The sequence below is a fragment of the Heteronotia binoei genome, chromosome 4, assembly GCF_032191835.1.
Source record: "Heteronotia binoei isolate CCM8104 ecotype False Entrance Well chromosome 4, APGP_CSIRO_Hbin_v1, whole genome shotgun sequence".
Classification (NCBI taxonomy): Eukaryota; Metazoa; Chordata; class Lepidosauria; order Squamata; family Gekkonidae; genus Heteronotia; species Heteronotia binoei.
In genome coordinates, this window is record NC_083226.1 from 61,706,829 (window position 1) to 61,721,516 (window position 14,688).

General features: G+C 45.3%; 1 protein-coding gene across 2 annotated transcripts in view; it reads right to left on the reverse strand.

Moving 5' to 3' along the window:
• The window catches only part of SMARCA2 (SWI/SNF related, matrix associated, actin dependent regulator of chromatin, subfamily a, member 2), a 180,400-nt gene that overhangs the window by 40,721 nt on the left and 124,991 nt on the right, over nt 1-14,688 (reverse strand). For both annotated transcript variants that reach the window (XM_060237411.1, XM_060237407.1), the window contains 3 exons: nt 14,461-14,624; nt 5,568-5,795; nt 2,591-2,668 (listed from right to left, as the gene is read on the reverse strand). In XM_060237411.1, coding sequence (XP_060093394.1) covers nt 2,591-2,668; nt 5,568-5,795; nt 14,461-14,624 — 470 coding nt within the window. The remainder of the gene's footprint in view (nt 1-2,590; nt 2,669-5,567; nt 5,796-14,460; nt 14,625-14,688) is intronic.

The window sequence follows — 14,688 nt, forward strand, 5'->3', positions numbered from 1 at the left end:
GGCTGCCGCCGCCGCCCTCATTCTCTGCATCTGAGCGGCCACAAGCACAAAGCCCTCCCAACTCACCCTCGTGGATGGCGCATGTTTGGGAAAGACTTTGTCAAGACTTGGCCACCCAGTGCCAAGAGGCGCGGCTGAGAGCTAAGCGCTCCCTCAGCCCGGATTTCTAACAGGAGCCTGGCCCACTCGCTAATTGGAAACAGCAGCGGCAAGCCATTTAGCTCCCTGCTCTGGGCTGATTCCCCTGTGGAAGCAACGCGTCTATCTTGCGATGTGCATCCATCCTGGCTGGCTTTGAAACCTGATCCTTTGGCTCCTGAATTTCTGGCTATGAATGACTCGGCTATCGGTTTGTGTGTTTTGGACACTGTCTCTATTGGTCCCTATTCTGCTCTGCTCTGTTGATTCTGACCTCAGATTGGCTTTGGACTCTGTGCTTTGGACTTCCCATGATGGTTCTCCCTCTGCTCTCCAGCTCAGACCCCGTTTGGGACTGAATCTCGTTCCCTGCGTGCACTCCAGGGTGTGACACTCTACTGCATAGATTATTGAATATATACATGAATAATACACAGGACATGTTTCTTCCCGAGGGAGTGTTTGACTTCTTCTTGCACACCATTTATTGAAATATCCACATGAAAATTACCTACTTGAGAAAAATAAGTTACCAAACTATACCTTGAAAATTTTCAGTAAATAATCAAACAGAGAGGGCAAGGAATTCACTCCCACTCCAAAACTATTTATACAAGACATTCCTTGGTCCTGCTCTCACACACTGTATATTTAAATGTAACTTATGAGAATGACAAGAGAGGTAGAATACATTTTAATTTTAGTGACCTATTATGGTTTTAGTGTACTTCTAATGACACACACAGTGAAGGGGAGTAAATTACTGCCCTCAAACTTCCACTTAGTTTCTTCAGTATTACTATTACATTGGTTGAAAAGGAAGAGAAAGGAATTATTTTTGAGACAAGTCAGAGACTTATTTCACTGAAGTGGTAAACTTGTATAACTAGTCCAAAAGAGTTTGTGTTCTTGTTCGCCTGATGCAAGTAATCCCAATTCCACCTAAGTCATATTTGCTTCCTTTCTCAGAAAATTACCCTTCCTTAGCTCTTCCTAAGCAGTCATAAGTAGTTATATAAATTCCAGGTTTCCGATATATAATATATTAACAGTTTCTCATTGCTGCTGCTTCTTTCTCATATTCCCCCCACCAACAAGCTCTGCAGCTGAGAACCAGCAGAGGGGGGCAGAGGCAGAAAAAAACAGATGAACAGGAAGAAGCAGTTGGGCTACCAACAGAGCAGGTGCCACAGCAACCTCTTGTGGCACACAGGAAAAAGTGCATTCCAAGACTGTCCAATGGAAGACTGAGTGTTTCATTTCATTCTATGCCAAAGGAAAAGCACAAAGGACAAAACATTTCATCCATGCTGTGTAATATACATAGAGACACTGGGGAGGTAAAAGTCCAGTTGTCTTCCAGCTCCTCAGACATTGTAGAGTCTAAATTTGTAAAAGAGGAATACTGGGATGTGCTCACCACTAGTTCAAGGATATAGTTTCAACAGAGATATTTTATACCCTCATTGAACAGGTGCTCTGTCTGAACCTGGCACAACTGCATGCCTGTAACCCCCGTCATAGATTACAGTGAACATGCGTACATCTTGAATGTATGGGTGTACATCTGTTTCTAAGAAAGAGACAACATGCATTCGCTTTACAAATGAAATTGGGGACCAGTACCTGGATGAATGTGTGGATTAAATCACACATTCAGCTGCACATGCAATGAATATAACATGAGAATTATTCAACAAACATGTTGAATACACTGTATACGGACTGTATGTGCTTAACTGTAACCTGTGACCTGTAACTAGCCTCTGTATCACTGAAGTACAAAGATATGTAGTTAAAGAGGAGCTGAGCAGTGGTCAGGAGCCATACTTGCCTTCTTGCATAGCCTCACTTGAGCACCTATAGCAAGAGACAGTGTACAGGTTCCCTGGGAAGACGGTCAGAGCCAGATTGACCTAGTACCTGGGTACAGTGGCATGCCATAAATCCATCTCTCCAGCATAAGCCAATCAAAGAATCAAATATCTTTAATGTGAGTAGTGTTTCTGCACTGTGCAGAATTTTGATATGTTTGTATGTAGGGATACGTATTCACTATCCTGCCCTTTATTTCATTACTCAGTAACAACTGTCAATTGGCGCAATCTACAGAAGAAACAATTATCCTTCACTAGCTAGCTGCAAACTTGGAGACTCCATATGTGCCTTGATTACTCTTACTGTGCTCCCATGTTATGTCAGAATAGCTTTACATGTAAAGATATAAATGATTGCTAGGCTTCCCCCCCACCCAATTTCAAATGTAACAGCCACACACAACTATATTTTGAAGGCAGTTAATGAACATGATTATGATGAGAACAACCCAAAATGGGAACACTGTACACTGCTCTTGCATTTCTTGTCTTCAGAATTTTGGCCAAAGGGAAGGTAGTGAGCTCTGATAGTAATCAAAGGTAGTAACTAGAGACACAATCACATGTGTCATTACCATGAAAAGATCAAATTCCTCTTCCCGTCGAGCAATCATCTGATTCAGAGTTTCATCATCTGGGACTTCATCTTCTTCCTGCCGATAAAGAGAAAATTACCCAGAATAAATGTGTGTGTGTGTGTGTGTCTATACCAGGCCTCATGCGATGGGCATAGAAAGGAATATAGGATACATACTAGCACTTGATGAACAGCAGAAACCTTATCTAAACTACTGTAAAACATATGCAGGGGGCAAAAAAAGAGTTAAGTATACTGCGAATTTTAAAAGTTGTTATACTCCTAATGTTCATTCTACATAGCAAGATCAGAACGTATTAATAATTTTCCAGAAATTAGGCAAATACAGGAGAGTTAAGACAAGGGGAATAAGCCAGCGTACATAAAAATGCAGTATAGCTTGATTAGCCTCTATGGTGCTAATTAAGGGGCTTTCTGGCCAAGAAGCAAAACATTCTGGAACTAGTTCCACAAACCCAAAGGGGCTTTAGACTAGTTTGTATCAAACAACAATCCCACACTGCACTGTGCTACTTGGATAAGTCTTTTTGAAGTCAGGGGAGTTTCAAAACCAATTCGTAGTTTGGCATTGGAACCAACAATTTAAACAAACAACAAAATCTTCTGTGAGCAAGTCCTTTCCACGAAAGCCTAACAAATAGCTAGTTTGGGTTCCTGTTCTTCAGTTGTAAACTGCTTAATGCTGCTTCTATGAATTTTGAATAGATTTTTATTTATGAAGTCAGTCAAGAATGCTTTGCATTCAGTATAATTTTTAACTTTTTAAAATATATTCAAATATTACAAAAATAGTATTTTAATATGTGGTTTATATTAAATATGTTGTTACAAAATAAACAAAAATGGGAGAGGACAAATCTATATTAAAACAATGGAAACTGTTGGACTATAATCCTCAAATCTGTTCTGAAGAAATTCTACCAAATTCAGAGCAACAACTTCTGAAGTTTAGGGCATGAAGCGTAGTACTGAAACCTTTACAGAGAGCAGTTTGGATGCTACACGGTCTGACACTTAAAATCACCACTCTAATACAGGATTGTTCTTCATCCTCACTCAACTATGCTTTTCTTGATATTGTAATCCTTCTCCTCTAATTACACCAAGGAAAGCAAAGAACATTAATTACCCTGATTCTATTTCCATTTGGAGTTTAGCAGAATTGGTCTTTCACTTGAAACTTCCTTTTAACAGTTCTTTCCTACATTACAAAAATGCAGGAACCCTTATTATGGAGGAAATAAAACTGATTTTTACTGTCACTTTTTCATCAAAAACAAGAAGGTGATTTGTGACATTTTGAAGCCTTACAATATCAAACTATTAATATTTAGCTACTGAAAGCCTATAATTAGATTTTGCACATTATTACCATATTCAACAATATGGGCCAGCCTCAATAGATAGAATTTTGGTCCACTGGCAACTCCTTCCTTAGCAGATAAAGAATTTTTCAAACACAAGTTTAATTAGTAAAATGTAAATATGTATTAGATAATTTAGGTACCATGTAAGAACATCTCTATGCCATTCTAATCTACTGAACATATTTGCTATACATAATATTCAGAACAGTTATCTGAAGCTAAAAAGTATGAAATAGCCCACTCCCTTTTGCAATATAATTATTATACCATTGACAGTAGTATATTAGAAGATCCAATTATTGAACTAAAGTCTTTGCCCTTTATGAACTTTATTAGACACAAGATCACCACTACATCCACATTATCATGGAAACTAAGGTGATAGAGGTGGAATTTACCCCACTCTCTTGATCACTCAGGCTGTGGAAGGTATATGTTTTGCAGTAAATCTTAAAATATATTCCTGCAATTTGTATACAAGGCCATTATCTACAGACAGCTGCTCTATGACACAAACAAGCCTACACACTGCTTAAAGAACAACCATTGAATACAAATAGATTTTATAAAACTAAGCTGTAGTCGAGATACTCAAAATGATGCCTATTTCTTCTATTGATAAAAGTCAGGCTGCCCATCTCAGATTTTGAATTCCACAGGCATTTTTTTGCTTTGTTATTTTTTTTTTTTTTTAAAAAAAGACTGTTGGCCTGTATCTAGCCATGTTGTTAGAAAAACTTAAGAGCCTCTTAAAAGAAAGCAGTGACCGCAATTTCCCCCTTCTCACTGCAGGTCATGGAACCGCTCATAATTTTATTCCTGGGGGTTGGAGGATTCTCAGAAAAAGTATACTGTAACATTTTCTTAATGTGGTTGGATACAGATGAAATGTTTACTTTTTGAGCAATTTGGTAAGGGGAGCAAGATCCAAGTTTCAAAACTAATTTTATACTAGGAAAAAATGACAAAACCATTAGGAACCTACATACTGATTTCAGTCCTAAACTGCTGAACTGAAAAAGAAGCGGACCTCTCCCCTTTTTTGCAGGAATGAAATGTTCTTGTTTGCTGATGCTATCTTTTAACTAATGAAACTTATCAGGGTTGTATACATGCTACACTTCTGTGGTAATTCAAAGAAACCACCTAATACACCACTGAGAGTAAAAATTCATCTTCCTAAAAATCTCACTTTTCATTAAAAAAAAATGCAATTTCTAAGAACCAGGAAGACAAATTTAACCACTTGGGGCAATACCTGCCCACAGTTCAAAAGCCCGAGTAGCCAACTATGATTTCCATTGGTTACCGGCAAAGCTTCAGTGCCTTGCATCGGTCTTTGCTCCTCCTACTGGAACGCTTATACAAAGCCATTTTTAAAATTCTGAATAAATTATGCAAAAGTGAGCTAATACAAATGTGCTGTATTTGCATAATTCATATAAGTCACAGAATCTGGTTTACCGGGAAACATTATTTCAACATGCATATACATAGCCCTGTGTATAATGGACTTCAGGATACTGGGGGTGAGGGCAGAAGAGAAAGTGTTTCTATTTTAAGTACATCAGCAAGCTTGTAGAATACCTCATTTTCTTCTTCATGCTCCAGTATGGCCTGGAGAAAAGCCCTCCGTTCATGGCTTGAGGATTTTTGGTCAAACATGCCAGCTTGAATAACTTTCTGATCCACATTCAATTTATATTTGGCAGCTGCAAGAATTTTCTCTTCCACGCTGTTCACTGTGCATAGTCGTAGGACTCGAACTTCATTCTGCTGTCCAATTCGATGAGCTCGGTCTTGTGCCTGCAAATCCTGTTAAATATACATTATATACAATGTATTGGTCTCCTAAGTTAGATTGGCTGGCTAAGAGAAACATTACCATAAACATTTTACAACCATAAAACATGAAACAAGGCAAACCATAATCCTGAATTTAAAAGCAGTTTAAATGGCAGATTTCAATGTGCAAGATAAAGTGAACGATTATTTGTCACATAATGTACTAAATGTATTTAATTTAATTTAATTTAGTGTTTTTATTTACAGGCATATTTGTAAATGCAAATTTAAAGGTAGGCTTTAATCAATGACTTAAGATACCAACATATACTTTCTGCTGACACAAGCTGAAACAATTAAATTCTGGTCCACAGTTATTTAAGTAGTCTCCCATTATCCTTTGTGCCCTTAATTACCATTATTTCAAGTGACCATGTTACCAGGTCAAAGACGAATTTCTTTAAATAGGGTTCCCAGCCTCCCACCAGAGGGCAGGGTTTCCCCAATTGTGGGGCCTCCAACCCACCACCACAGAACTCGCTGGCGGGAGAGCCCCCTCCCCCCACTCCCGGTGCACTGCAACATGAGTGGTGTGATGATGTTACCCAGAGATGTTATCATGCCAGGCACATTGCAGGGGAGGGATCTCTGGCATTTTTGGGGAAAAAGAACACCAGGAGCCAGGTAAGTCCTGGCAACTCTATATTTCAAGTATATTCATTCACATTCATGTTATAACAAGCTGTGATCATTTTCATGTTTCCAATAGCTTGCCAGTGCATCAGTATTGAGAACATGTGTACTCAGTAGTTATAAAACCTTTAAACAATGCAATTTTAAAAAACATGCCCCCCCCTTTTCAAGAATATCCTTTGCCTTGTTACCCCAATATCAATATATTTTTCCACTAATCACTATGTGATGATTCTTGTGGAGAGCTGAATGTACAGCTTGCTACATGCAAGGATCTACAATGATGATAAAATTATTGTTCCATCAACCTATCGGTTCTGAACAGCTACGCAAAGATCTTTAGGTACAAAACTAACATAACATTGACACTTTGTGAAGGATTGAACAGGATTTAACTGGACTAACTACAATAAAAAAATTATCATTAGAGCAAAGCAGCAGTCCTCCCTTTGCTTCTTTGTCCTCAAATCAAGTTGGGATCATGAGAAAAATGGGTATGCAAACTCCTCCTTAAATCCAGCCTGAATCAGTCCTTTGCCAGGTTGAGAAGAAGAAGGATTCATCAGCATCTTATATCTCCCTAGAGCTTTGTATCCACCTTCCTCCTTCTGGTATCCAAAACCCCTTCCATAGTTTGAGAACCCCTATTTTAAAATGAAATTGATTTTGGTAACTGTTATACAACTTTTTAGCAGGGGAGAGTTTTGTTTTTAGTAAGTTATTTTTAAATAATTATAGGTGCCAAGAACTAGAAAGGCAGAGTAAATGTAAAAGCATTGTAGCACTGAGAGACCACTTAGTTATAGATCCAAGTGGGCAGCCGTGTTGGTCTGAAGCAATAGAACAAAGCAGTAGACAAGTTGTACCTTTAAGATCAACTAAGTTTTATTCAGAATGTAAACTTTTGTATGCTCTAAGCAGACTTCATCAGTTAAAGTTTTTTAAACAAACAAAACTTTAAACAAAACTTTTAAACCTCTTTTCTGTAAAATACTAATTCTAAGCAGAATAGCACCTTTCTAAGCTCATTGAATTCCATGTACTTAGAAGGCTGCAGATCTGCTTAGGATTGCATCACTAGTGGTATATAAAACAGAAATGGAAGTGTAACGCAATGTGCATGATTCACTCTGAAGTTTCTGAAAACAACACAGCATGGAAATTGCCAGGACTACCTTTCTGGATTTTCAATCTGTTGACTACTTCAGTATTTCTTCCCAAACTACCTTATAATTTATGTGGACAACTGTGTGTATTGATCATTCACCTAATTTACCTATATGATTGCAAAGCCTAAAATAGGCACTTCTTGTCCAGAGGCTGCAGTTTTGAAGAAGTCAAAGATTCCAAAGCATTCTGACACAGAAGAACCCACAGCTAAAGAAGTTTAGACACACGAAAACATTTTCTGTATTCAGAGGCAATATTATACCATCATTTGTAATGAGAACAAGCCTTGGAAGTTCTTACTGGTAACTCTTCCCCTGTCATCCTGTGTGCCTGTCTCGGAAACTGAAGACTTCCTGGTTTGCCATAATCCATTGGCTGTTGTTTCACATAGCCTAAAAAAAACAGGTTTCCTACCTGTAACTGATGATCTTCGAGTGGTCATCTGTGCAGTCACACTCATGGGGGAGAAGGCGCCGGCGCCGATCACGATCGGTAACTTCAAAGCTGCGGATTTCCGCGCCCCCGTCCCGGTGCGCACGCGCAGACACTCCCCTTCCCTGCGCATGCCCACCAGGACAGGAGCGGACATCCCGCCAGTTCCTTCTGACCGCTGCAGGAGTCCTGTAGACGGACCCACAGCAGTGGGGAAGGTGGGCGGGTAGTGTGACTGCACAGATGACCACTCGAAGATCATCAGTTACAGGTAGGAAACCTGTTTATCTTTTTCGTGGTCTCTGTGCATCACACTCATGGGAGAATAGCAAGCTAGCAGCCTACCTGGAAGAGGGTTGTACGGTCCGTCAACAGGTTAGCGACTGCAAGACTGCACAGCCCACAGATGAACTATGCTTCCACCGGAGGTCCAGCGCATAATGCTTGATGAACGTATGCGGAGAGGACCAAGTGGCCGCCTTGCAAATGTCCCGCAACGGCACCCCTTTCATAAATGCAGCGGAAGTGGCCATTGCCCTTGTGGAATGGGCCTTGACCGGCCCTGGCAAAGGTCGCTTGCGTAGCAGGTAGCAGAGCTTAATAGTCTCCGTCAACCATTTTGACAGTCTCTGCGAGGAAACTCTCTGCCCTAAAGAGGCTGAAGCATAGGAGATGAAGAGCCGAGGGTCCTTACGTGAAGGTTTCACCCTATGCAGGTAGAAAGAGAGCGCTCTTTTCACGTCCAAAGCGTGAAGTCGTCGTTCCGAGTCCGTTGACGGATTCGGGAAGTACACTGGTAAGCAAATGTCCTTATTCAGATGAAAAGTGGACACTACCTTAGGCAGAAAGGTCACGTCGGGGTGTAGCCACACCCCATCTGGTCGAAACTGAAGGCAGGGATCGTTGCAGCGTAGTGCCGCTAGTTCCCCTACCCTCCGAGCTGAAGTAATAGCTACCAGGAATGCTGTTTTCCAGGAAAGTAGCTGTACCGAACATGTGGCCATAGGTTCAAAGGGTTTGCCCGTGAGGGCCTCTAGCACCCCCGGCAAGTCCCAGGATGGGGTCGGTTTCCTAACCGCAGGGTACAGTCGTAGCAGTCCCTTCAGGAAATTTTTTGTAGTCGGGTGAGCGAAAACCGAGTGGCCGTCGATGCGCTCATGATTGGCTGAGATGGCCGCCAGGTATACTCGAACAGAGGACACTGACAAGCCTTTGTCCAGTAAGGTAAGGAGAAAGTCAAGGATGCTCGGAAGGCCTACATTCCTGGGGTCACCCCCCGCCCCAGAGACGAGGTGCACGAAACGAGTCCATTTATAGGCATATGACTTCCTTGTAGACTCCCGTCTACAGTTAAGGAGGACGTGCTGAACTCTTTCTGAAAGTGTGGTCACCGGAGCCTCCACGCCGTCAGTTTTAGGTGTGGAACATCGTGGTGGACCACCCGTCCCTGCTGTGAGAGCAGTAGATCCGGCACAGGGGGAAACTGGTGAAAAACTCCTTCGGACAACCGCAGGATGCGGGTGAACCAGTGTTGTCTGGGCCACCATGGAGTGATCAGAACACCTCTCGGGCGTTCCCTGTGAATCTTCTGTACCACCCGAACAATAAGAGGGATTGGGGGGAACATGTAGACATGGCGATTGTCCCAGTGTATCAACAGCCCGTCTCCCAACGACATCGGGTCCCCCCCCCCGACAACAGAACCTCTCGCACTTTCTGTTGTCGCGGGTGGCGAAGACATCGATCTCCGGTGTCCCCCATTTCTGAAAGACCGGTTGCAAAAAGGTCCAGTTGAGCTCCCATTCGTGTATGGAAGCCCCCCCTCGAATGAGGAAATCTGCACATCCGTTCTGAATTCCCGGCAAATGGGCTGCAGCCAGATACGTGTCCATCCCCTTGCAGATCTCCCAGACCCGCAAGGCTAGAAGACAGAGTTTCCGAGACACCGTGCCGCCCTGGCGGTTTATGTATGCGAGTGCGGTGGTGTTGTCTGTTAGAACCGTAACGGTCTGCCCTGCCAGCAAGTGTCGGAATGAGAGGAGTGCATGATGGATCGCCAGAAACTCCAGGAAGTTGATGTGGTATTGCAAATGGTCTTTGGGCCATCTGTCGCCCACACATAGTCCGTTCACATGCGCTCCCCACCCCCACAGGGACGCATCTGAGGTCAGAGTCACTGTCGGGCGTGGCTTGTAAAAGGGAGCTCCCTGCAGCAGGTTGCACTCGTGCTGCCACCAAATTAGAGTCCTGAGTACCTCCTCTGGAACTGATAGTTTGCGACGAGGGGAGTCTCGCCCGCATCTGAAAACTCTCAAGAACCATAACTGAAGGATCCTCATGTGGAACCTGGCAAATGTCAGTACAGCTGTAGTGGATGCCATAAGTCCTAACATCCGCTGCACTTGAAGAGCAGTGACCGACTTGCTCTCCAAGAAAATCTGCACCAGGCCCATGATGTCCTTTGCCCTCTTCTCTGGTAAGAAGGCCTTGCATAGCCATGTGTCTAGGATTGCTCCTATAAATTGTACCCTCTGGGAGGGCTGGAGACAGGACTTTTTTGTATTCACCTTCAGTCCCAACTCTTCTAGAAGGGATAGAGTTACTGCAATGTGCTGGAGGAGCCTGGCCTCTGACTCGGCCACCAGAAGCCAGTCGTCGATGTATGGATACACCGCTACACCCTGTAGTCTGAGATGAGCCGCTACCACTACCATGATTTTCGTAAACACCCTGGGGGCTGTTGATAACCCGAACGGCAGGGCCCTGTATTGGTAGTGCATAGTCCCGATAGCGAACCGGAGGAATTTCCTGTGGGATGAATGGATGCTTACATGAAAATAAGCATCCTGCAGGTCTAGGGTTGCCATCCAATCCCCGGGATTCAACAACGGAATTATGTTGGGTAGCGACGTCATTCGAAACTTCTGGTGTGGAATGTACAAATTGAGGCCCCTCAGGTCCATGATGGGACGGAGGCCGCCGTCTCTTTTTGGAGCCGCAAAATACCGGGAGTAGAACCCTAGTCTCAATTGGTCCGACGGGACGTTTTCTATGGCCTCTTTCTGAAGAAGGGCAGTCACTTCTTCTTGAAGCGTTGGCGACAGAGTGGTGTAAACGAATGTTGGAACCTTCGGTTCCTGTTGGAATTCTATTTGATAGCCCAGCCGGACTATTGATAGTACCCACTGGTCCGAAGTTATTGCTGCCCATGAGTTGTAAAAAGGCCAGAGCCAGGTGCGGTCCGAAGAAGAGCAAAGGCGGGGGAAACATGGGGGAACACAGTCAAAGGCCCTGCTTAGGCTGCCTGTTTCCCTTCTGACGAGACGACTGAGAGGAAGTTGGGGAGTACTTGGACTTGTTGCCATATTGTGGTTTGGAGAAAGGGGCCGTGGACTTAGGCCTCCACTGTTGTTCGGCTGACTGCTTCGGAAAGGGTTTCTTGGTCCAAGATCGCGACCAGGAGCGTTTGCCTTGTTGCCTGGACGAAGCTGGTACCCCTAGGTTTCTGGATGTGCGGATGCTTTTATCCATTTCCTGCAGGACTGTATCAGTATTGGCACTGAACAGCCCTTTCCCATCAAACGGTAAATCCTCAACATAAGCTTGGGTATCAGCCTGCAGAGCTGTGGATCTAAGCCAAGAATGGAGGGACGGTGGGTCAGTGGTAGAGCATCTGCTTGGTAAGCAGAAGGTCCCAGGTTCAATCCCTGGCATCTCCCAAAAAGAGTCCAGGCAAATAGGTGTGAAAAACCTCAGCCTGAGACCCTGGAGAGCCGCTGCCAGTCTGAGTAGACAATACTGACTTTGATGGACCGAGGGTCTGATTCAGTATAAGGCAGCTTCATATGTTCATATAATGTCTTCTTAGCGTGACAGCTGAAGTAAGGGTTTTTGCCCCAATGTCGCCTGCATGCCTGGCAGAGTTAAGCTGTTGCTTAGCCACAGTCATGCCTTCAGCCTGGATCTTCCTGATGGCGGTTTTTGTTTGTTCCGGGAGACCAGGCAGTAGTGTGGAGATTTGGTCCCATAGGGCGTATTGGTATCGCCCCATACAAGCGGCGTAGTTGGCAACCTTCAGGGCCAGAGCTCTTGCCAAATAGATCCGTCGGCCCAGACCGTCAAGTTTCTTTCCCTCCTTATCCAGGGGGGAAGCATGGGTCTTCCGAGCCTTAGACGATGATGCCACAACTACAGAGTTCGGCTTCGGATGGTTAAATAAGAAGTCAGCTGTAGACTCCTGTACACGGTACATGTGGTCAAGCCTGCGCGACGATATCGGGGTCAATGCAGGCTTGTCCCACGAAGTTTTGGCAGTATGAAGTAGCACCGTAGTCATTGGAAGGGCAACCGCCGACGATGTATCCCTTTGCACTATATCAAACACAGTGTCTGTGATGACGGGCTGTGGCTGGATCGTAGAGAGGGATAGGGATTGGGCCATTCTTTTGACCAGGTCCCCATAGGATTTTAAGTCCTCCGAGGGAGAAATGGGTTGGTCCTCGCCGACCTTGTTTGAAGGAGGGCTTTCTTCCGGGGAAGAAGGGTCAGGGTCCCCCGATACCGAGTCTCCCGATGACCTCGGCGATGTCCCGGGAGATTCAGACTGTGCAGGCGGACGCGATGGTTGGTCCCGATGCGGGTCTGATAGTGCGGTCTCCTTGGTAAGGGGTTTGGGTGACTTTGCCTTGGGAGGGTCTTCCACCGGGGGCTTCGATACCGATGCCGACGGGGTCCGTTTCTGTGGTCGATAGGATGTTCTCGACCTGTGTGATGCCTCCGAGCGTTGGTCCCAGTCAGGTTGTCTGGGGGGGAACCAAGGAAACATCGAAGGCATCGGGCAGGATCCATATAGGTACTGCCATTGACGCTGGTCCCAAGACAGCGGAGGTGGGGCTCTTGGTCCCGGGGAGTCCTAACGTCTCCTAGGGGATGGGTCTTCTGGGGATCTGTCTTTCGACACTCTAAAGTCCCGTCGATGTCGAGGGCTCCAGGACCTATCCTGATGCGAACTGTCCGAACGACCTGTCGGCACCGATTCGCATCTCAAAACCAGGGGGGAGACTCTGTAAGGGCTCCGAGATCGATCCCGCCTGGATCTTTCACTGCGGTCTTGAGAGCTGCTCTTATCGGCCTGGAGGAGATCCAGAGGGCTCTCCCCTCTCACCGAACGCTGAGCTGGGTCGAGATCCCGGTCGGAGTCCGACGAGATCGCGATCTGCGTCGACATCGATTGCAGTCTAGGTGGGCTCTGCTGGCGGCGCGGAGATGCGAGCAGTTTTATCGGCGGCACGAGTGGCGCCCTCAGGTCCTGCGGGGACTTCGGGGAGGAGCGGGAAGCGGATTCGACATGCTTCTGCTTGTCCACCCTCTTCTTCTTCTTGGGTTCCGAAGAATCCCCTTTGGCCTCCTTAGGTCTCTTGGCTGGTGTGGAGGCATCCGACCTCGCGGCCGAGCCCGCTCTTTTCAGGGGGCGATCGGCGTCGGAGGGGTTGTCGACATCAACCGTCGACACCGAGGACTTTGGCGCGCTTTCAGACGCCGCCGCCATTTCGCGAGGAGCCAGTACTTGCTCCATCAATGCTGCCGCGAGGCGGGCCGCTCGGTTTTTCCTCGTTTGCCTGGAGAATTTTGCGCAGTGTAGGCAAGAGTCCGGTTTATGCGCTTCTCCTAGGCAGAGTAGGCACAGGGTGTGGCCGTCCGGAGGGGCGATTTTGCTGCCACACGTCCTGCACCTTTTGAAAAATCCCCAGCGCTTTTCCATGCGCGGAAGGCGCGGGGGTGAGGGGGGGAAAAGGCTAAGGGGGGAAAAAGGGGAAAGGGAACTAGAGATAGGAAAAATAACAAACGCCGATTCCTCCCCACTCACGGATAGATGTAAGTCAGTTCTAGTAGGAAATCCAACTAGCAAAGAAGAAATCCACCGACCGATGCGAAGATCGACTGATCCCAGCGGCGGTCAGAAGAGAACTGGTGGGATGTCCGCTCCTGTCCTGGTGGGCATGCGCAGGGAAGGGGAGTGTCTGCGCGTGCGCACCGGGACGGGGGCGCGGAAATCCGCAGCTTTGAAGTTACCGATCGTGATCGGTGCCGGCGCCTTCTCCCCCATGAGTGTGATGCACAGAGACCACGAAGAAGATCCATGTTTAGAAACCTGATGTGGAGTCAACAAACAAACAATACTTCATACAACAAAGTACAACCAGGAAATCTTCAGTTCCTGCATCTCACATGAAGTGTGGGAAAGGATATGCCTGAAGACTGTCAAGGCTTGATCTGAGCGCAGCCTCTGTATTTTTATAAAAACAAACAAAAGAACAAGTATTCATAACTGTTTCAATGTGCAAGAAGAAACAGACCCTTCAAATAACACAAGAACAATGAATAATGGTCAGAAAATAACCTGGTGAGGATTCCAGTCACTGTCAAAAATAATGACAGTATCAGCTGCCTGAAGGTTCAAGCCCAGACCTCCAGCCCTTGTGCTCAGCAGAAAGATGAAGTATTGGGAATTGGGCTCATTGAACTTCTTCAGCAGAGCTGCTCGATCCTCTGATTTTGTTGTCCCTGAAATGAGAGGTCATTAAAAATTATGCATGTAGATGCCATCTGGAAGGCATGCCTATTTAAT